This window comes from Phaenicophaeus curvirostris, chromosome 24 (genome assembly GCF_032191515.1).
Source record: "Phaenicophaeus curvirostris isolate KB17595 chromosome 24, BPBGC_Pcur_1.0, whole genome shotgun sequence".
In the NCBI taxonomy this organism is placed as follows: Eukaryota; Metazoa; Chordata; class Aves; order Cuculiformes; family Cuculidae; genus Phaenicophaeus; species Phaenicophaeus curvirostris.
The window spans coordinates 7,260,169-7,275,761 of NC_091415.1; the positions used below are offsets into that span (position 1 = coordinate 7,260,169).

Sequence of the window (15,593 nt, forward strand, 5' to 3'; positions counted from 1 at the left end):
CGAACACCGGCTTGAGCTTGGAGGAGTCCCAGTTGGTTTCTGCTGGGAGATCCCAAACAATGCTCATGTCCCCACACCTGACAGATCTGTTTCAGACAGGATTTTACACATCAGAGTTTTTTTTCATGAGAATGTTGAAGAAAACATTAAAAAAAGGAGAAGGCTTCCTGGCTGCCCCTGTTCTGTACCATGGGAATGGAGAAGACAGGCACAAAACGTGCTGTACATGGTAGGAGATGCAAGCTCTTCACAAGAGAGGCCAGGAGAGGGCTGTTCGGCCCACAGCTTCACGGCAGCCCCGCTGCACTGGGTGGGTTTGGCCAGAATTGGCTGCATGTCCCAGGGGAGCAGCAGCAGGGCTGAGCTCCCTGCAGCCTGTGAGCGCACAGCGCCAGAGCCAGGAGAATGGGGCACCTTTCTCCAGAGCCTGGGTTTGCATCATCTCATGCGGAGCAGGCAAGCATCGCTGGGGCGGGCATCCCATTGTGGCCTCCTCTTCCTCTGCCCAGTTACCCGGGGCTGCAAGCGGAGCAGCCTAGGGACTGTGGATTTCTTGCAAGGAGCCGTGTCCACACCAGGGCTCTTTCTCCCCAGGTCCCATATGGGTAGCACCACGGACCTGCGCTTCCCACTGAGTGCCGTGGTCCATGCCCCCGCCGAGCCCTTCGGGACAGCCCCAGGCCTGCCTCGGGCACAGAAGGGCCGCTTCGCGCCCCGGCGAGAGGAGCCAGCCAAGGTAACTCATCCGTGGGGTCGGGGTTGGGGTGGGGCGGCTCCTCCTGCCATGCATGAAGGTCTCATGCGTCCTCGATTTGGGGACAAAGGGCAGTTTCCTTCGCCAGATGCATGGAGGGGGGTTACGTGGTAGGAAGGGTTTCCCCATCGCGGTTGTGTTGAGGTGTGACTGTTGCATGGAGATCTCTGGTTTCACAGAATCATGGAACGGTTTGGGTTGGAAGTGACCTCAAAGCCCATCCAGTTCTACCCCCTGCCGTGGGCAGGGACACCTCCCTCTGGATCAGGGGGCTCCAAGCCCCATCCAACCTGTCCTTGAACACCTCCAGGGATGGGGCAGTTTGGCTTTTGGAGTCATGGGGATGCTATGTAGGACCAGTGCACCTTGTTCCCGCAGGACTGGGAGCCGGCCCAGGCAGGAAGTGTCCTGGCCACGGGGCCTCACGCCTTCGATAGCGACCCTGAGATCTCTGATGTGGACGAGGATGACCGTGAAACGCTCTTCAGCTCCATGGATGTGCTGTCTCCCAGTGGGCACTCGGATGCCCAGACGCTGGCTATGATGCTCCAGGAGCAGCTGGATGCCATCAATGAGGAGATCAGGTAGCAGCCATGGGCAAAACCCACCACTGCCTTGCTATGAAACGGTTCAGGAGAGGAGGTGGGAGGCTGTCAATGAGCTGCCACCAGTGGTGGGAGAAGTCTCTCCTGCCCAAAAATTGAGGTCTTGGTCCAGTTTCAGCCAGGGAAATTGGCTTTTCCTGCATGTGACTCCCTGTCTCTCAGCTGCACCAGTGCTGGCCCATGGAAAGGATCATAATTTAATAAAAAGCCGCGATGAATATTAAAAGAAATCAGAGTCACCCTGAGCACTGGTTTATGTGGATCCTGATGGATCTTGCTGCCATTCCTGGAGATAGGGAGCTCCAATCACAGCATCCAAGGTGCATTTCCCAGGGTAGGGAAATCCTTCAGCTGGGAGGTGTGAGGTGACTCCCCAGAAGGTGGGAAACCAGGAGTCCTGATCCTTTCCCACCTGAAAAGGTGGGAAACCAGGAGTCCCGCTGCTCCCCCAGGATGATCCAAGAGGAGAAGGAGTCTACCGAGCTCCGCGCAGAAGAACTAGAGACGCGTGTGACGAGCGGCAGCATGGAGGGCCTCAACCTCACCCAGCTCTGCAAAAGGGCTTCCATCCCCACCTCGCTGACGGCCCTGTCCCTGGCCAGCTCCTCCCCACCACTCAGTGGCCGCTCCACACCCAAGCTCTCCTCCCGCAGTGCTGCTCAGGACCTCGACCGCATGGGGATCATGACGTTGGTGAGGAGATTCACGGTGGACGAGGGGCTGGACAGGATGTGCACGTGGCTGCCTGGGGTGGGAGCGATGCTCAGCATCCACACGGGCATGCGGGAGAGGGCTGTGGAACGGGGATGCCCACATTTGCTGTCTCCAGCCTGGCACACCTGGCCCCGGGACTGCTCTACGGGGGGGTTCTCCATTAACTGCCCACCTTTCTGTGTCTCTCTCGCTTTCCCCCTTGCAATCAGCCCAGCGACTTGAGGAAGCACCGGAGGAAACTGCTAGTGAGTGGCTCCCATCCCATTGGGTCTTGTCCAAGCCCCCTTTCCAGCCTGCTCCTGGCTTTGTCCACACCAGGTCAGGGTGCAGCAGGCGTGGGATGGAGCTGGGGACCCCAGGGATTCAGCAGGAGGATCGTGGGGATCCCCTGAGGTGCTTGGAGATGTTCTGGCTGGCAGCCTGGGTGGGCTAGCAGGACATGGGGAGGTTCAGAAAGCCACTGGGTCCTCAAACATCGTGTGCCCCCTCTGGCGACAGGGTGTCTTTGGAACTTTCCCATCTGTGCTCCTCGGAGCCTTCTGCTGAGAGCCAGCAGCTTCTGTCCACACACCCTGACCTGGATTATGGGGCCGCATCCTCTCTCCTCCCTGTTCCCAGGATCTTGGCCATACGGCCACATTGTCCCCATCTGCTTGGGCATCTCGAGCCATTGCCAGAGCTCTAGTTGAGGCTCATCCTGGAGCGTGGCAAAGCCTCAGGGCCCTGGTGGCTCTTTTAGCCATGCCTCTGTTGAGCAAGAGAGAGGCAGGCGGCAGGGCAAGGATGGAGCTGGATGTGGACCTCCCAGCCTAATGGCATCTCTTCCTGTTCAGTCGCCTGCAGCTCGGGATGAAAGCCGAGAGGATAAAACCACCATCAAATGCGAGACATCCCCTCCATCCTCACCCAGGACGTTGCGGCTGGAGAAGCTGGGCCACCCTGCGCTGAGTCAGGAGGATGGGAAGAGGTATGGGCAGTGCTTTTGGATCCCACCCCAGCTCCGTTGGTTTGAGGGTTTACCCGAGGCGAGCACGGGCTTGGGGGACGGTCTGGGGTTTGCCATGGCTTGGGTGCTGCTCAGGAATAACCTAAAGGCTTTGCTGTTCCTCTCCCTCCTCCATCCCCAGCTCTCTGGAGGAGCAGGCCAGCAACCCCAGCAGCAACAGCAGCCAGGACTCCCTGCACAAGGGCTCCAAGAGGAAGGGGATCAAATCCTCCATCGGGCGCTTGTTCGGGAAAAAAGAGAAGGGTCGCTTGATTCAGCTGAGCAGAGAAGGGGCCACGGGGCAGGGTCCGTGAGCAGCCCAATCCCATCGGGGCGGGCGGGCGTCCCTCGGGCCAAGCTCTCTGCGCGCTCCCTGCCGCTGTCAGGCTTCTGGGAGCTGTGGGGGTGACAGGAGCAGGGACACCCCTGCTGGTTTGGGAACACGGTGGCCACTGGCTCTGCACTTCAGGGCAGTCGTGTCCTGGTGCTTTCGGCCTTGCAGCCCTTTCTGGCATGAGCGTGGTGTCCTTCGGGAAGCTCTACAAGAGCTGCAGCGAGGACAGTGACCCTCATCACTGCATCTTAACGTCCCCAAATCTGCTTCCCTCCCCATGGGACCTTCTTGAGGTTGCACAGCCCCTTGGTGGGAGCTGCTTTTCCCCTCCTAAATCCTTTTCTGCTTCAATGTTGATTGTCTTGAAACGGGAGGGATGGCAGGTGGGAATCCTCATGGGCTTCCCAGGGATGCAGGAGAGCACTGGGGGTGGGTTGGAAATGGAAACCTTCACTTCCTGTGCTGCGATTGAGCATCCCCAACGCCCTGACATGGTGACTGGCAGTGCCCATACCGACCCTGGGGGTGTCATGCTCACCCTGGGGATGTCACACTGACCACTGGATGTCTCGCTTGCCCAACAGTGATTCTGACGGATGTGGAGGTGGGCATGCAGGACCCTCTGGGACTTGGCAAGCTGGGTGCTCAGGCTGAGAAGGATCGGCGCCTGCGGAAGAAGTGAGTGAACCTCCTTCCTTGCCCTAGCAAGAAAATGAGAAGCCATGGCATGGGACTGGAAACTACTGGAAAGTCTTCTCCTCCTCACCGTTTCTTTAGCCCCGTTAGCTCCTTTATTGCTTTGCTGCCAGCTGGTTCTTTCTGACCATGATCTATTCCCTTTCCAGGGTTGCTCCCTTGTCCCCAAGCCCTCAATAAATCACTCTTCTCTTTCTATTCCCTCCAGGCATGAACTCTTGGAAGAAGCTCGGAGGAAAGGATTGCCCTTTGCTCACTGGGATGGCCCCACTGTTGTCTCCTGGCTGGAGGTGAGGCAGAGTGTGTCCATGCATTGTCCCCATGCTCCAACAGCTTTGCATTTGCTGCCAGCCCCTGGTGTCCTCCCCAGCAGCAATAGAGAATCATAGAATCCCTGGGTTGGAAAAGACCTTTGAGATCATCAAGTCCAACAGTACCTGTCCACTACTAAAGCATATTCCTAAGCACCTCATCCACATGTCTCTTAAACCCCTCCAGGGATGGGGACTCCACCACCTCCCTGGACAGCCTCTGCATTTCAGGCATTTGTAGACAGTGATGAGGTCTCCCCTCAGCCTCCTTTTCTCCAGGCTAAACAACCCCAGGTGCCCCAGCCACTTCTCATAATGCTTGTTATAGCACCTTGTTATAGCACCACCACACTTGATCCATGCCCATGGTTGGTGTTGCAAAACCTGGGGCAACAGAGCAGATCCCCAGATCCCTCACAGATTCTGTAGAGCTGTGACTTGAGGAGAGCTTTGAGCTGAAAGGCTCAGTGGACGCTCTTTCCTTGTGCTGTGTCCATCATATATAGATGTTCTGAATTGCCCACAGGCCATCTGTGCAAGGTACAAACAAAAATGGAATTCCATGTGAGCATCCAGCTTTGATAGAGAGCTGCAAATGGGGCGGCCTTGATCCTGCTAGAGGGAGTTAGGGTAGGGCAGCTGGGCAGTCACTGCTTTGTTCCATTTTGGCAGCTCTGGGTGGGGATGCCAGCCTGGTACGTTGCTGCTTGCCGAGCCAACGTGAAGAGTGGAGCCATCATGTCAGCCCTGTCCGACACTGAGATCCAGAGGGAGATTGGCATCAGCAACGCGCTGCATCGCCTGAAGCTGCGTCTGGCCATCCAGGAGATGGTCTCACTCACCAGCCCCTCGGCACCACCCACCTCACGGACGGTAAGTGCCTCAGATCCACTCTCCCCCCAGACAGAATCTCCATAAGGCAGGACACACTTGCTTCCCCACTTCCCCCAACTCCTTGGGTGGCCGTCAGTCCCCAGGGAGTCTCAGTGTCACAGGCAAGAGCATCTGTGCAGGGTGTGACATTCCCTCAGGGACCCATCAAACCACCAGACGCTTGTCCTCAGGCACAAACACCCTTTACTGCCATTGAGTGCAAAGCACTTTCCTGTCTTGAGGCAACAGCAGACGCTCTTGTCACCCTCAGAGGTTGTCACCAAGAGACTGACCCTGCCAAGCAACCTGCAAAGAGCAAAGGGTGGTGACTGGCTGCCCTGGAGAGGATAAAAATGTCACCCAGACAGCACGTGCATGATTTACAGGGCCAGCTTGGTTATGCACAGCCATTTCCTCCATCATTTCGATATGAGCCTTTTCCTGGGACGATGTGAAATTCCTGGAGGAAGTCAAAGCAACTGCAGCTCCCAGCCTTGCTCTGGGTAGGACTTGAAGCAGATGGAGATCGTGTCTTGTGCTGGTCCTTATTAAACTCCCAAGAGTTTACTGGTACCCACGTAATGCCAAGACACAGCTGGAGAAGTTCAGGCAGCAAGAAGAAAGGCCCCAAGGGTGCTGTGTGCCCTCAGATGGCTATGGTGGGATCACAGCTGTTAGAGACAACCCTGCAGGCTCCATGAGCACACCACCAAAGTATAAAGCCAACTGCAGGACTGCTGATTTTTGCTGTGCTCTCAATGGCTGCACAGGATCTCTGCGGGCAGCAGGGTGCCGCCAACCCAAGCTGCAAGGATACTGTGAGATCTCCCCAGTACAGCTCCAAGCGCAAAGGTGGCTTGATCCTCCATGAGGGCTTGTTTTCAGCATGGTTGTGAACCAAAGCCATGGCTCTGTGGTTTACCCTGACCACTCTGCTCTTTTCCCTGCAGTCCTCCGGAAACGTCTGGGTCACCCACGAGGAGATGGAGAACATGGCGACTTCCACCAAAACGGTGAGGCTGGCTGGACCCACTGCCACTGCCCAGCAAATCAGTTGCCAAGCTGAGCTCCGGGCACGCATTAACGCGCTAAACCCCATGAGGGAAAGGGATCTTTGCTGCGTCTCGTGTGTCAGCTCTTGGCCAGCACCATGCACCTGTTTAGAAACCATCTTTCAGCATTTAATATCCCAACAATTTCTAAAACTGCCTTAGAGACCATCAGATACATTTTCCTTTGTCAAGCCCCTGTGGGTTTTGCTGGCTTTCTAGAGTAGCTTGATGTTGTGAGTCAGAGGAAAGAAAGGAAAGTCGAAAACCAGGAGACATCTCAGATAGATAGATGCATGAGATTGAGTCTCACGTTGGTTATCCTTCACCCAAAGAAGCCACAAAATCGTGGAATGGTTTGGGTTGGAAGGGACCTTAAAGATCATCTTATTCCAACACCCCTGCCATGGGCAGAGACACCTCCCACTGGACCAGGCTGCTCAAGGCCCCATCCAACCTGAATCATGGAATGTCCTGAACCCTGTCCCTGCTCAGGGCACCCCAACATTCACACCACATGGCTGGGGGCACCGGCCAAATGCTGCTGGAAGATTGTCAGTCTCAGTGCCGTGGCTGCTTCCCTGGGGAGCTGTTCCAGTGCTCCACCACCCTCTGGGTGAAGAAACTTTTCCTAATGTCCAACCTAACCCTCTTCTGGCACATCTTCCTGCCATTCCCTCGCGTCCTGTCATTGGTCACCAGAGAGAAGAGCTCAGTGTATGATCCTCCTCCTCCCCTTGTGAGGAAGCTGTAGACCACAATGAGGTCTCCCCGCAGCCTCCCCCAGGCTGAACAGACAAGTGACTTCAGCTGCTCAACATCTGGCTTGCCCTCTAAACCCTTCACCAACTTTGCATCACTGTCTATTCTACTGCTGATCTTATTTGCCTATTTGGCCACCCAAATACTGTCCCCCCTTGCCTGTCCCTGCTACATTGGCTGATAGCTTGGGCCCCTTGTGGCCTTGCTCCCCAAAGCGCGGACTCCTTTGTAGAGATGTAGCCATGTGCCCCTCTGCAACTGGACCCCACATCCATGTCTCAGAGTAGATGCGGCTTTTTGGTGTTGTGATGAAGCTCGTGTCTGCTGGTTGAGCAGCACAGACTGGTAAATTGCACCGATAACTGGTGGGTGTTTCCTGGGGATGGAAAGCTCAGATTTAGGGAAGGATGTGGTTTCATGTAGTTGAGCCAAACCAGCACAGGTTGACAGGAGAAGAAATAGGTAGAAAATTGGCAGACTGGTGTGAGCAGTCCCTCTGGGAGCTGTGACCCATGAATCGTAGAATAATAGAATCCCTAGGTTTGAAAAGACCTTTGAGATCATTGACTCTAACCATACCTGTCCACTACCAAACCAGATCCCTGAACACCTCACCCACCTGTCTCTTAAACCCCTCCAGGGATGGGGACTCCACCACCTCCCTGCACACCTCCTCTGCCAGGGTCCAAGAACCCTTTCAGTGAAGACATTTTTCCTGTTGTCCAATCTGAACTTGCCTTGGTGCTACTTGAGGCCATTCCCTCTTGTCCTACCGCCTGTCATTTGGGAGCTGAAGCTGAGCTTTCTCTCTGTGTCCATCTGTCTTTGGGGGACCCAAGAACTGCCCCTATTTCCCAGGAAAGATGTAGGAGCCCCAGTGTCAGTGCCATCTCCAGACCAAGGCCCATGGGAAAATCCTCATCCCGTATCCTTACTTGACTGAGAGATGGGGTGAAGCCCAGCCTGCAGGACTGAGGTGCCCCCAGCATCCTATCAAGAAGGCTGAGCTCTCCAAGCAATGAGACCGACCCCATCCCCTCCGGATCGCACGGTGCTGAGGGATCTCATGCTCAGCAAACATGGTACACACTTTCGTGGGCCACCGGGTACTGACTTTACCTGTCCTTTCTGTTGACATGCTGCATGTGTCACTCTTAGGACACAGAGGAAGGCAGCTGGGCACAGGTGAGGTCCGCATGCACCTTTTCTGTGGGTGGTACAGGGGGTTGTGGGAGGGAGAGCTGGGCTCACCCGGTGGATGAGCGTGGGGCATCCATATTGACCAAGTCCTACTTGTTGTGAGTCTGAATCCTGTGACTGCTCCTCTGAGCTCCCTCTCGAGCGTGGGGTGGTCCTCCTGGGACCTTGCATCAAGCAGCATCCCTCTCTGCACCAGGCGGGGTGGCTTTTTGTATGTGAGACACAGATCCTGGGTTAAAACCCCAAGGTGAGTGTGACCAGCCACCCTGCATGGGATGCAGGTTTTTAGCTGCACAGATATTTAGTTTTCACCATATTTTACCCCTAAGTTCAGGATCTGGACCATGTTCACGGACTGAAAAGGTGGGAGGAAGAAGTCCTGCTTGGATCCAGCTGTTCTGGGTTTGATCACTTGTGATCAAATGCTTTACTTCTGGTGGATTTTATTTCATTTTCAGACCTAGAATAAGCTCGCAGTGAAAGTGAATGTTTTTCTGCCCCAAACTGACTTCTGGTTTAATTTTGAAGTCATAAAGTAGATATTTTGTGATTTCTAAGCTCCTTAAAATCAGTTGGGAGTGCACCCAAACTGATTTCTTTCTGCTTGCATGGATATGCTTTTTCCAGAAGAAGCTGGTCATGAAGCTCAACTGTCCTTTGTGTTTGCTTCTTGGCTGCTGTCCTGTCTCCTTAGGGCATGGCAGTAGGACACAGACCATGGCCAGCAGGACTGTTCCCTCCAGCTCCTTCAGTACAAACTAGGTTTAAACCCATCTGGCCCAGGTTTGGTCAGGACTGTGACCCCAGGCTGTAGCACTGGTCTCCTGGGAGTCTGTAGATCCACCAACCCCTGGTTTCTTCCTAGCTTGTCTGTTTGCTTCTCTGTAGACACTGGCCTACGGGGACATGAACCACGAGTGGATTGGGAATGAGTGGCTGCCCAGCTTGGGTCTCCCACAGTATCGCAGCTACTTCATGGAGTGTCTTGTTGATGCACGGATGCTGGACCACCTCACCAAGAAAGATCTCAGGGTGCACTTGAAGATGGTGGACAGCTTCCACCGGTGAGTCCCCTCCTTCAGGAGATCCCTGGGGTGCATGCAGTGTCTGCACATGGGGCAGAGGATGGGGAAGGTTGAGAGATTCTCCCCTACCTTGGCCTACTCTGTTGTTGGAGGATGGCTCTTCTAGGGTAAACTCAACCATCTAGTCTGGGGCAGATCATGTGCACAGATGTTCTCCTTCAGCACACTCCCTGCAGCAAAATTGCAGAGAACCACACCTTCTCCTGGCTGTGGAGCAAACCACAGACAAAAATAGAGGCTTGTTCCACCTGGTACCCCACTGGCAGGCAGAGCAGTCATCTGCCATCAGCCCAACTTGGAGAAGGCTTATGCCATTCCAACCACCTTGCTTAAGCACCAGTGGCCAGCCCCATCGTGGGGTACCACCACCCACCTTGAAGCATGAGGCTGTGTCCATGGGCCTGTCAGGGCCATCTGTGCCCTGCGGATGAACTTTTCAGCCTGGAACAGCCCCCATGGGCTGGTTCTCCCTTCCCTCTCCAGCCACCAAGCATGGAGTGTCGCCATTTGGATCCATGTGCAGGCAAAACTGGGTAAAATTGGTGGAGTGGGGAATTACCATAGAAGGGAGGGACTTCCTCCATTTTCCAGCTAAGATCTTCCCTTTGGGTTGTGTCTGTCCTGGCCCAATCCTGAACTGAAGCGTCCTTTGGGGATATGGAGAGCAAGCAGGGAAGTGTGTCCCTTGGCAGGACCTCCAAGCCACCTGCCCTGTGGTGCAGAGCCCTCCTGAGGGCTGGGTGACATCTCATGTCCTTGCAGCACCAGCCTGCAGTACGGCATCATGTGCCTGAAGAGGCTCAACTATGACCGCAAAGAGCTCGAGAGGAGGCGAGAAGAGACCCAACACGAAATCAAAGGTCAGCAGCCGTGCACACAACCCAGCTCTGGCAGAAAGGAGATGAGAAACCTCCCAATAGATGCCCAGTGATGGTCTCTCTCCTATCCCTTCTTTTTAATGCCCCATTTTCCTAGGGAAGATCACAATTTCTGAGCAACCACGCCCTTAGGATGTTCTCTAGGGTCCCTCCCTGCAATGTTTCCCCAACAGATCACTCCAAGGGGCTTCATGCAGCTTCCCCCAGGCTGGTGTGAGCAGGGAGGAGGGTGTTGAGACAGCAAAGATCCAGTCCAAGCATCAGATCGGCTTCTCCCACCCCTTTCAGATGCTCAGGATATGGCCCATTTTTCTCAGCCTCCCCATCTTCGTATGCTGTCCTGAGATTCCCTGTGCATCTGGTGGCTGCTTAGGTTACATCTTATTACAGATAATGCCCCTAATTACACCAGCAGCCGTGGGTTCTTTAGATACATTTCCACAGGTGTCTTCTGCCTGTTAGTGCGGCATTGAGTTGGGTTGATTGGAGCGAGCTCCTCCTGGCACTCAGGGATCCAGTATCGCTCCTGGCCTGGGAAGTTGAGTCCCAGGATCAGCCTGGGGCAGTGAGGAGGAGCTTCAGGACATCATCAGGTCCCCACGCAACCAAGAGTATGGTTGGAGCTGGCCCTGAGACGTGCCCTTGCTCTTTTGCAGATGTCTTGGTGTGGACCAACGACCAAGTCATTCACTGGATCCAGTCCATCGGGCTCCGCGAGTACGCAAACAACCTTGTCGAGAGCGGCGTGCACGGGGCGCTCCTGGCCCTCGATGAAAACTTTGACCACAACAGCCTGGCGCTCGTGTTGCAAATCCCCACGCAGAACACACAGGTAAGAGCAGCAGCCTTGGGGGATTCGGCAGGAGGGTGGACAGCGTGGGACACGGCTCTGGTGTGACTCCACCAGTGCCACCAACTCAGTGCTGCCTTTCAAAGGGAGCCCTCAGATGGCGCATGGGTTCTCGATCACTCTCAGGCAATCCTGGGATGGGAGTTTGTGCTGAAAACAGTTTCCATCAATGTGGAATACTCTTTTTTTTTTTTTTTTTATTTTCAGGCTCGACAAGTGCTGGAGAGGGAGTTCAACAACCTGCTGGCCTTGGGCACAGATCGGAGGCTGGATGATGTGAGTACCAATATTCTCCCATGTTCAAATCATGCCGAGTGCCTGTTCTTGTGCAAGAAACAGGAGAGGCAGGACCTCTGCTCTCTCCCTCCTTCTCCAGGGGTGTGAAATAGGGTCTCTAGAGACCATTGCAGGGTCTCTAGAGTGGTCACGTGAGCAGAATCAGTGGAATAAGCTAAACCTGTTAGACAAGGCCCCAAGGAACTTGCTGCCAGGCTGTGGAGGAAGGTGAGGAAGAGCCTTGTGCATCATTTTAGCCTGGAGGAAAGGAGGCTGAGAGGAGACCTCATCACTGTCTACAACTGCCTGAAAGGAGTTTGTAATGAGGTGGGTGCTGGGCTCTTCTCCCAAGTGACAGGCAACAGGACAAGAGGGAATGGCTTCAAGTTGCACCAGGGCAGGTTCAGATTGGACATCAGGAAAAATATTTTTCCCAAAAGGGTTCTCGGGCAGTGTCAGAGGCTGTGCAGGGAGGTGATGGAGTCCCCATCCCTGGAGGGGTTTAAAAGACGCGTGGACAAGGTGCTTAGGGATCCAGTTTGGTAGTGGACAGGTGTGGCTGGACTCGATGATCTCAAAGTCTTTTCCAACTGAGCAATTCTATGATTTCTATCTTCCTGCCTATTGCACTGCATTTCAGGTAGGCTCACCTGACTTTCCCTTGCCAGTTGCTTCCATATTGACTTTTTAGAGTCACAGATGTTCTGGGCATGGTGCATCTGCAGCAAGGAAAGCTGTTGGGCTGGAGATACCCCATTACACATCCAGAAGGCTGTTCATGTTGAGACAGTGAAGGTGAAAATTCATCCAGATCTCTCCTATGAATGGCTTTCCTACCTGAGATCTGACAGCAGAGGTGGTCAGGGCTCTCTTTAGAGCACAGGGAGAGGCAGGCACTTCCAGATTCCATCATCTTTCCAAGCTTAGATGCATCCCTTGGTGTCTTTCCTGGGGCTTGTGTGTTGGTGTCTCCAAGGCACCTTTGCATGCAGCCTGGATAGAAGAAGTAGGCAAGCTACAAAGGATGAAGCCTATGTTGTGTTATGCTGGTGGGTTCTCCTATGTCCTTGGCCCAATTTGATCACACGCTTCTGCACTGTTTGAGTTGGTCTCCATGAACAGGTGCACGCTTATGTAGGTGGAAGCAGTGCTGGTGTCTGCTAGGAGTGCAGTGTCCTGCTGCCACTGCTGCCAGGCCCATAATCTGCTCTTCCCTCACAGAGCGACGACAAAACCTTCCGTCGAACCCCATCCTGGCGAAAGCGCTTCCGCCCCCGCGATGTCCACAGCATCAACATGCTCAGCGGCTCGGCCGAGACACTGCCCGCTGGCTTCCGTGTCACCAGCCTGGTGCCCCTGCCCCCTCCGTCCGCCCCTCCATCTGCCAAGAAAATGCCCCCAGAAGGTAGGTCACCCTCTTCTCCCTGGGGTGCTCTCCCACCCCTGCTCAGACCTCGTGTATGGGGTGCATGGGGAACAATGTCCCACCAGGAATGGAGAGCGAGAGAAGCTCACTTGTGATGTTGAATCCGTGTGATAGTTGAGCCAGTGTCTGCTGTAAATGTTTTTCTCAGGAGGGTTGTCGCTGTTTCTTTGTTTCCAGCTGTCAGGATGAGGGGGAGGCCTGGTTTGGGGCATGGAATGGGGACATGTGTCACCCACCCTGGGTTTGGCATCCAGGTCAGAGCCAGTCCATTCTGATCCAGGCTTGTCCACTCTGCCTTGTGGAATCCGTACCCAAAGGGGCTCTTTAACCAGCTCAATTCAGGCAAGCGCTGTTGAGCAGCTGCTCTGCCAGGGCTGGCAGGGTCCTGAGACGCTGCCCCGGCTGCTGCCTGCCGTGTGTGTTTTACTGAGCACACACCTCCTGGGCTCTGCCCCACACCACACTGCTCCTTTCTACAAGTCGTCTTTGTCCCTTCCAAAGCTGCACAAGCTCCAGCCAGGTCACCTCTGTTTGTCCCCTGGCTCAGGTACCTTGGTGCCACTGTCCTAAGCCACTTGCCGCATCACTGATCAGAACTGGCTTCAGCAGGCTCAGGAATGACTGAATGTGAATTAAAAAGTTGTGCTTTCACCTTCTGGCTCCAAACCCCAGGTTCAGCTCTTCTCCTGTCTCCAAGTTTGCTGAAATTTCACAGCTTTCCATCCAGTGGTTTGGGTGAAGCTTTTGCTCCCCCATTTCCACTCCACCCCTGGAAGCTGCAGTTCCCACCCAGCTGTGGACAATGAAATCTGAAACTATATCTCGAGGTCTGATGGCACCCAGACCTGGGCAGCAGAGCACTACCTGCTCAAGAGTCGCGATGGCAAGCGGCAACTTTCCAACTACCCCAGAGCTTTGGAAGCATGAGTTGGCCAAACGTTCCTCCTTATTTGATTCTCATCTTCCTGTGGCTTTAGGGCACAGGTCCTACCTAATAAATGTTTTGGTGGGAAGCCAAGGGCTAATTGGAGCAGTCCTAATTGCACACTCTGCTCTTTGACTCCCTTCCAGTTGGTACTTCCGGGTCACCAAGGCTGGAGACCTCCACGGTCCGGACATACTCCTGCTGAGGGTCAGCGTGACAGGAACCAGCCCAGGCCCTGGGTAAGTGAGAGGAGGATTGAGACCTTGGAGCTGGATGGGGACCGAGAGGAGAGCACAAGGCCCAGCATCCTCTGCCCAGCATCACCCAGGCAGGGTGTACTGCCTTCATCAAGGTTTGCCTTGCCATGGAGGACCACAGAGACCTCGGTGGTGGGGGAACAGCCCGCTCTTTCCTGAGGCTCACAGGACCCTAAGATGATGTTGAAGGGATGCTCAGCATCCCAACCATGTCCAGTTTGTCCATTCCCTGGACAGACACCTCCAGGGGACCCAAGAATGCAATCCTAGATGGGGATTCCCACTGGGATGAGGGAAGGATAGTCAAGCATTTCAGAGAGTCTCCTGGGACCCCGTGCCATTTACAGATTCCGTCTGTGTTTGTTGGCCTGTGGGTGCACGGGCAGAGGTGAGCTGCCATCCTAATGAGGCCTTTCCCACTTCATTTCTCAGCACATCCCCACTCTCCATACAGCCACGTGCTGGCTGCCTTTCAGGACAAGAGCCCAGCCTGCGCCTGTTCCTCAGCTCAAAGCAACAGACGCTACAGTTGCGCTGCTCTGGACCGAAAAGGATCTTCTCCCTTCTGCTTGTGCCCCCCACCGCTTCCCCCGGTTCCCCATGGCTCTTGCCTGTGGCTTCTCTACCCACTTCTCCCCACGCTGGCAGGGCTGTGGATGCTCTCACTGGGTGCTCACTCCATCGCTGGCAGAAGTGTGGTACAACCCAGCAGGGCCACCCTGAAAGTGGGCTGCGAGATGTGGAACCCTTTCTCCTGCCTGGTTCTTGTTGCCAATATGCTGTGGGCTGCTGCACTGACTCGCCCAAGTCTCACGCGTCAGGGACACTGCTGCTGCCCGCAGGACTCGAAGCCAAGGATGAGTCAAACTCGTGAAAATCCTCACGTTGGGGCGGCCGGGCAAGAAGGAGCTGCGCCAGGGTGGGCTGGGGTCAGTGCCAGGGTCACCACTGCACAGGGTGGATTAGGGACTGGTTGTGCTGGGGAAAGGAGAGTGGCTGTTGGCCAGGGTGCTGCAATTTTGGGGTGCTACCAGACACCACGTGTGGGGAGGCTGCACCTGCATGGTGACTCCATGAAGGGTTGCGTGGGGAAGGGCTAGAACTGTTCCATCTGGCTTGCTGACGGCCAAGACGGTATCTGGCACCCAGGGCACGGGGGAGACAGCAGGGTCACCCACCACCCTGGGATGTGCCCATCCCTTCCTCTCTGGGTGCAGGGGAGATGCTCTCCCCTCCTGCCTCCATGCTACAGGCAGGGATCAATCCAGGAGGCTTTTAACTCTTCCCACATCTCCCCTGTAGGGTAGGATCTCTTTGTCTCCTCATGCCACGTTTGCCTTGTGTGGCCCCTATTTCTGATGTGATATTTATTGATGGCTGGAATGACCTTATACTTATCATGTGCTGTCTGGAAGTGCAATATCTGAGAGGCTATACAGTCACGATGTCTTTTCGGTGTATTATTTGCCTAATACAGTATTAAATATTTTTTTAATTTGAAGAGTCGGTGAGCCCTTTATATCAATGCCCTATTTCTTTCATCACATTATTGGTACTGCATGGACTCCAAACCCTGGATTGGGTCAGGAAAGGATGTATGTGTGTTCCAATAA

The 15,593-nt window shown here is 54.8% G+C and overlaps 1 protein-coding gene across 4 annotated transcripts in view; it reads left to right on the top strand.

Annotated features, from left to right (window-relative positions):
* Window positions 1-15,593, top strand: part of PPFIA4 (PTPRF interacting protein alpha 4) — a 73,407-nt gene extending 57,814 nt beyond the window's left edge. For 3 of the 4 annotated variants that reach the window (XM_069875622.1, XM_069875624.1, XM_069875625.1), the window contains 18 exons: window positions 595-736; window positions 1,133-1,338; window positions 1,812-2,052; window positions 2,283-2,318; window positions 2,907-3,040; window positions 3,201-3,364; window positions 3,977-4,070; window positions 4,297-4,378; window positions 5,072-5,272; window positions 6,223-6,285; window positions 8,242-8,268; window positions 9,172-9,347; window positions 10,131-10,228; window positions 10,903-11,078; window positions 11,304-11,372; window positions 12,594-12,777; window positions 13,870-13,962; window positions 14,413-15,593. In XM_069875622.1, coding sequence (XP_069731723.1) covers window positions 595-736; window positions 1,133-1,338; window positions 1,812-2,052; window positions 2,283-2,318; window positions 2,907-3,040; window positions 3,201-3,364; window positions 3,977-4,070; window positions 4,297-4,378; window positions 5,072-5,272; window positions 6,223-6,285; window positions 8,242-8,268; window positions 9,172-9,347; window positions 10,131-10,228; window positions 10,903-11,078; window positions 11,304-11,372; window positions 12,594-12,777; window positions 13,870-13,928 — 2,152 coding nt within the window. In that variant the 3' untranslated portion in view covers window positions 13,929-13,962; window positions 14,413-15,593. The remainder of the gene's footprint in view (window positions 1-594; window positions 737-1,132; window positions 1,339-1,811; window positions 2,053-2,282; window positions 2,319-2,906; window positions 3,041-3,200; window positions 3,365-3,976; window positions 4,071-4,296; window positions 4,379-5,071; window positions 5,273-6,222; window positions 6,286-8,241; window positions 8,269-9,171; window positions 9,348-10,130; window positions 10,229-10,902; window positions 11,079-11,303; window positions 11,373-12,593; window positions 12,778-13,869; window positions 13,963-14,412) is intronic. The other variant, XM_069875623.1, reaches the window with a different exon arrangement.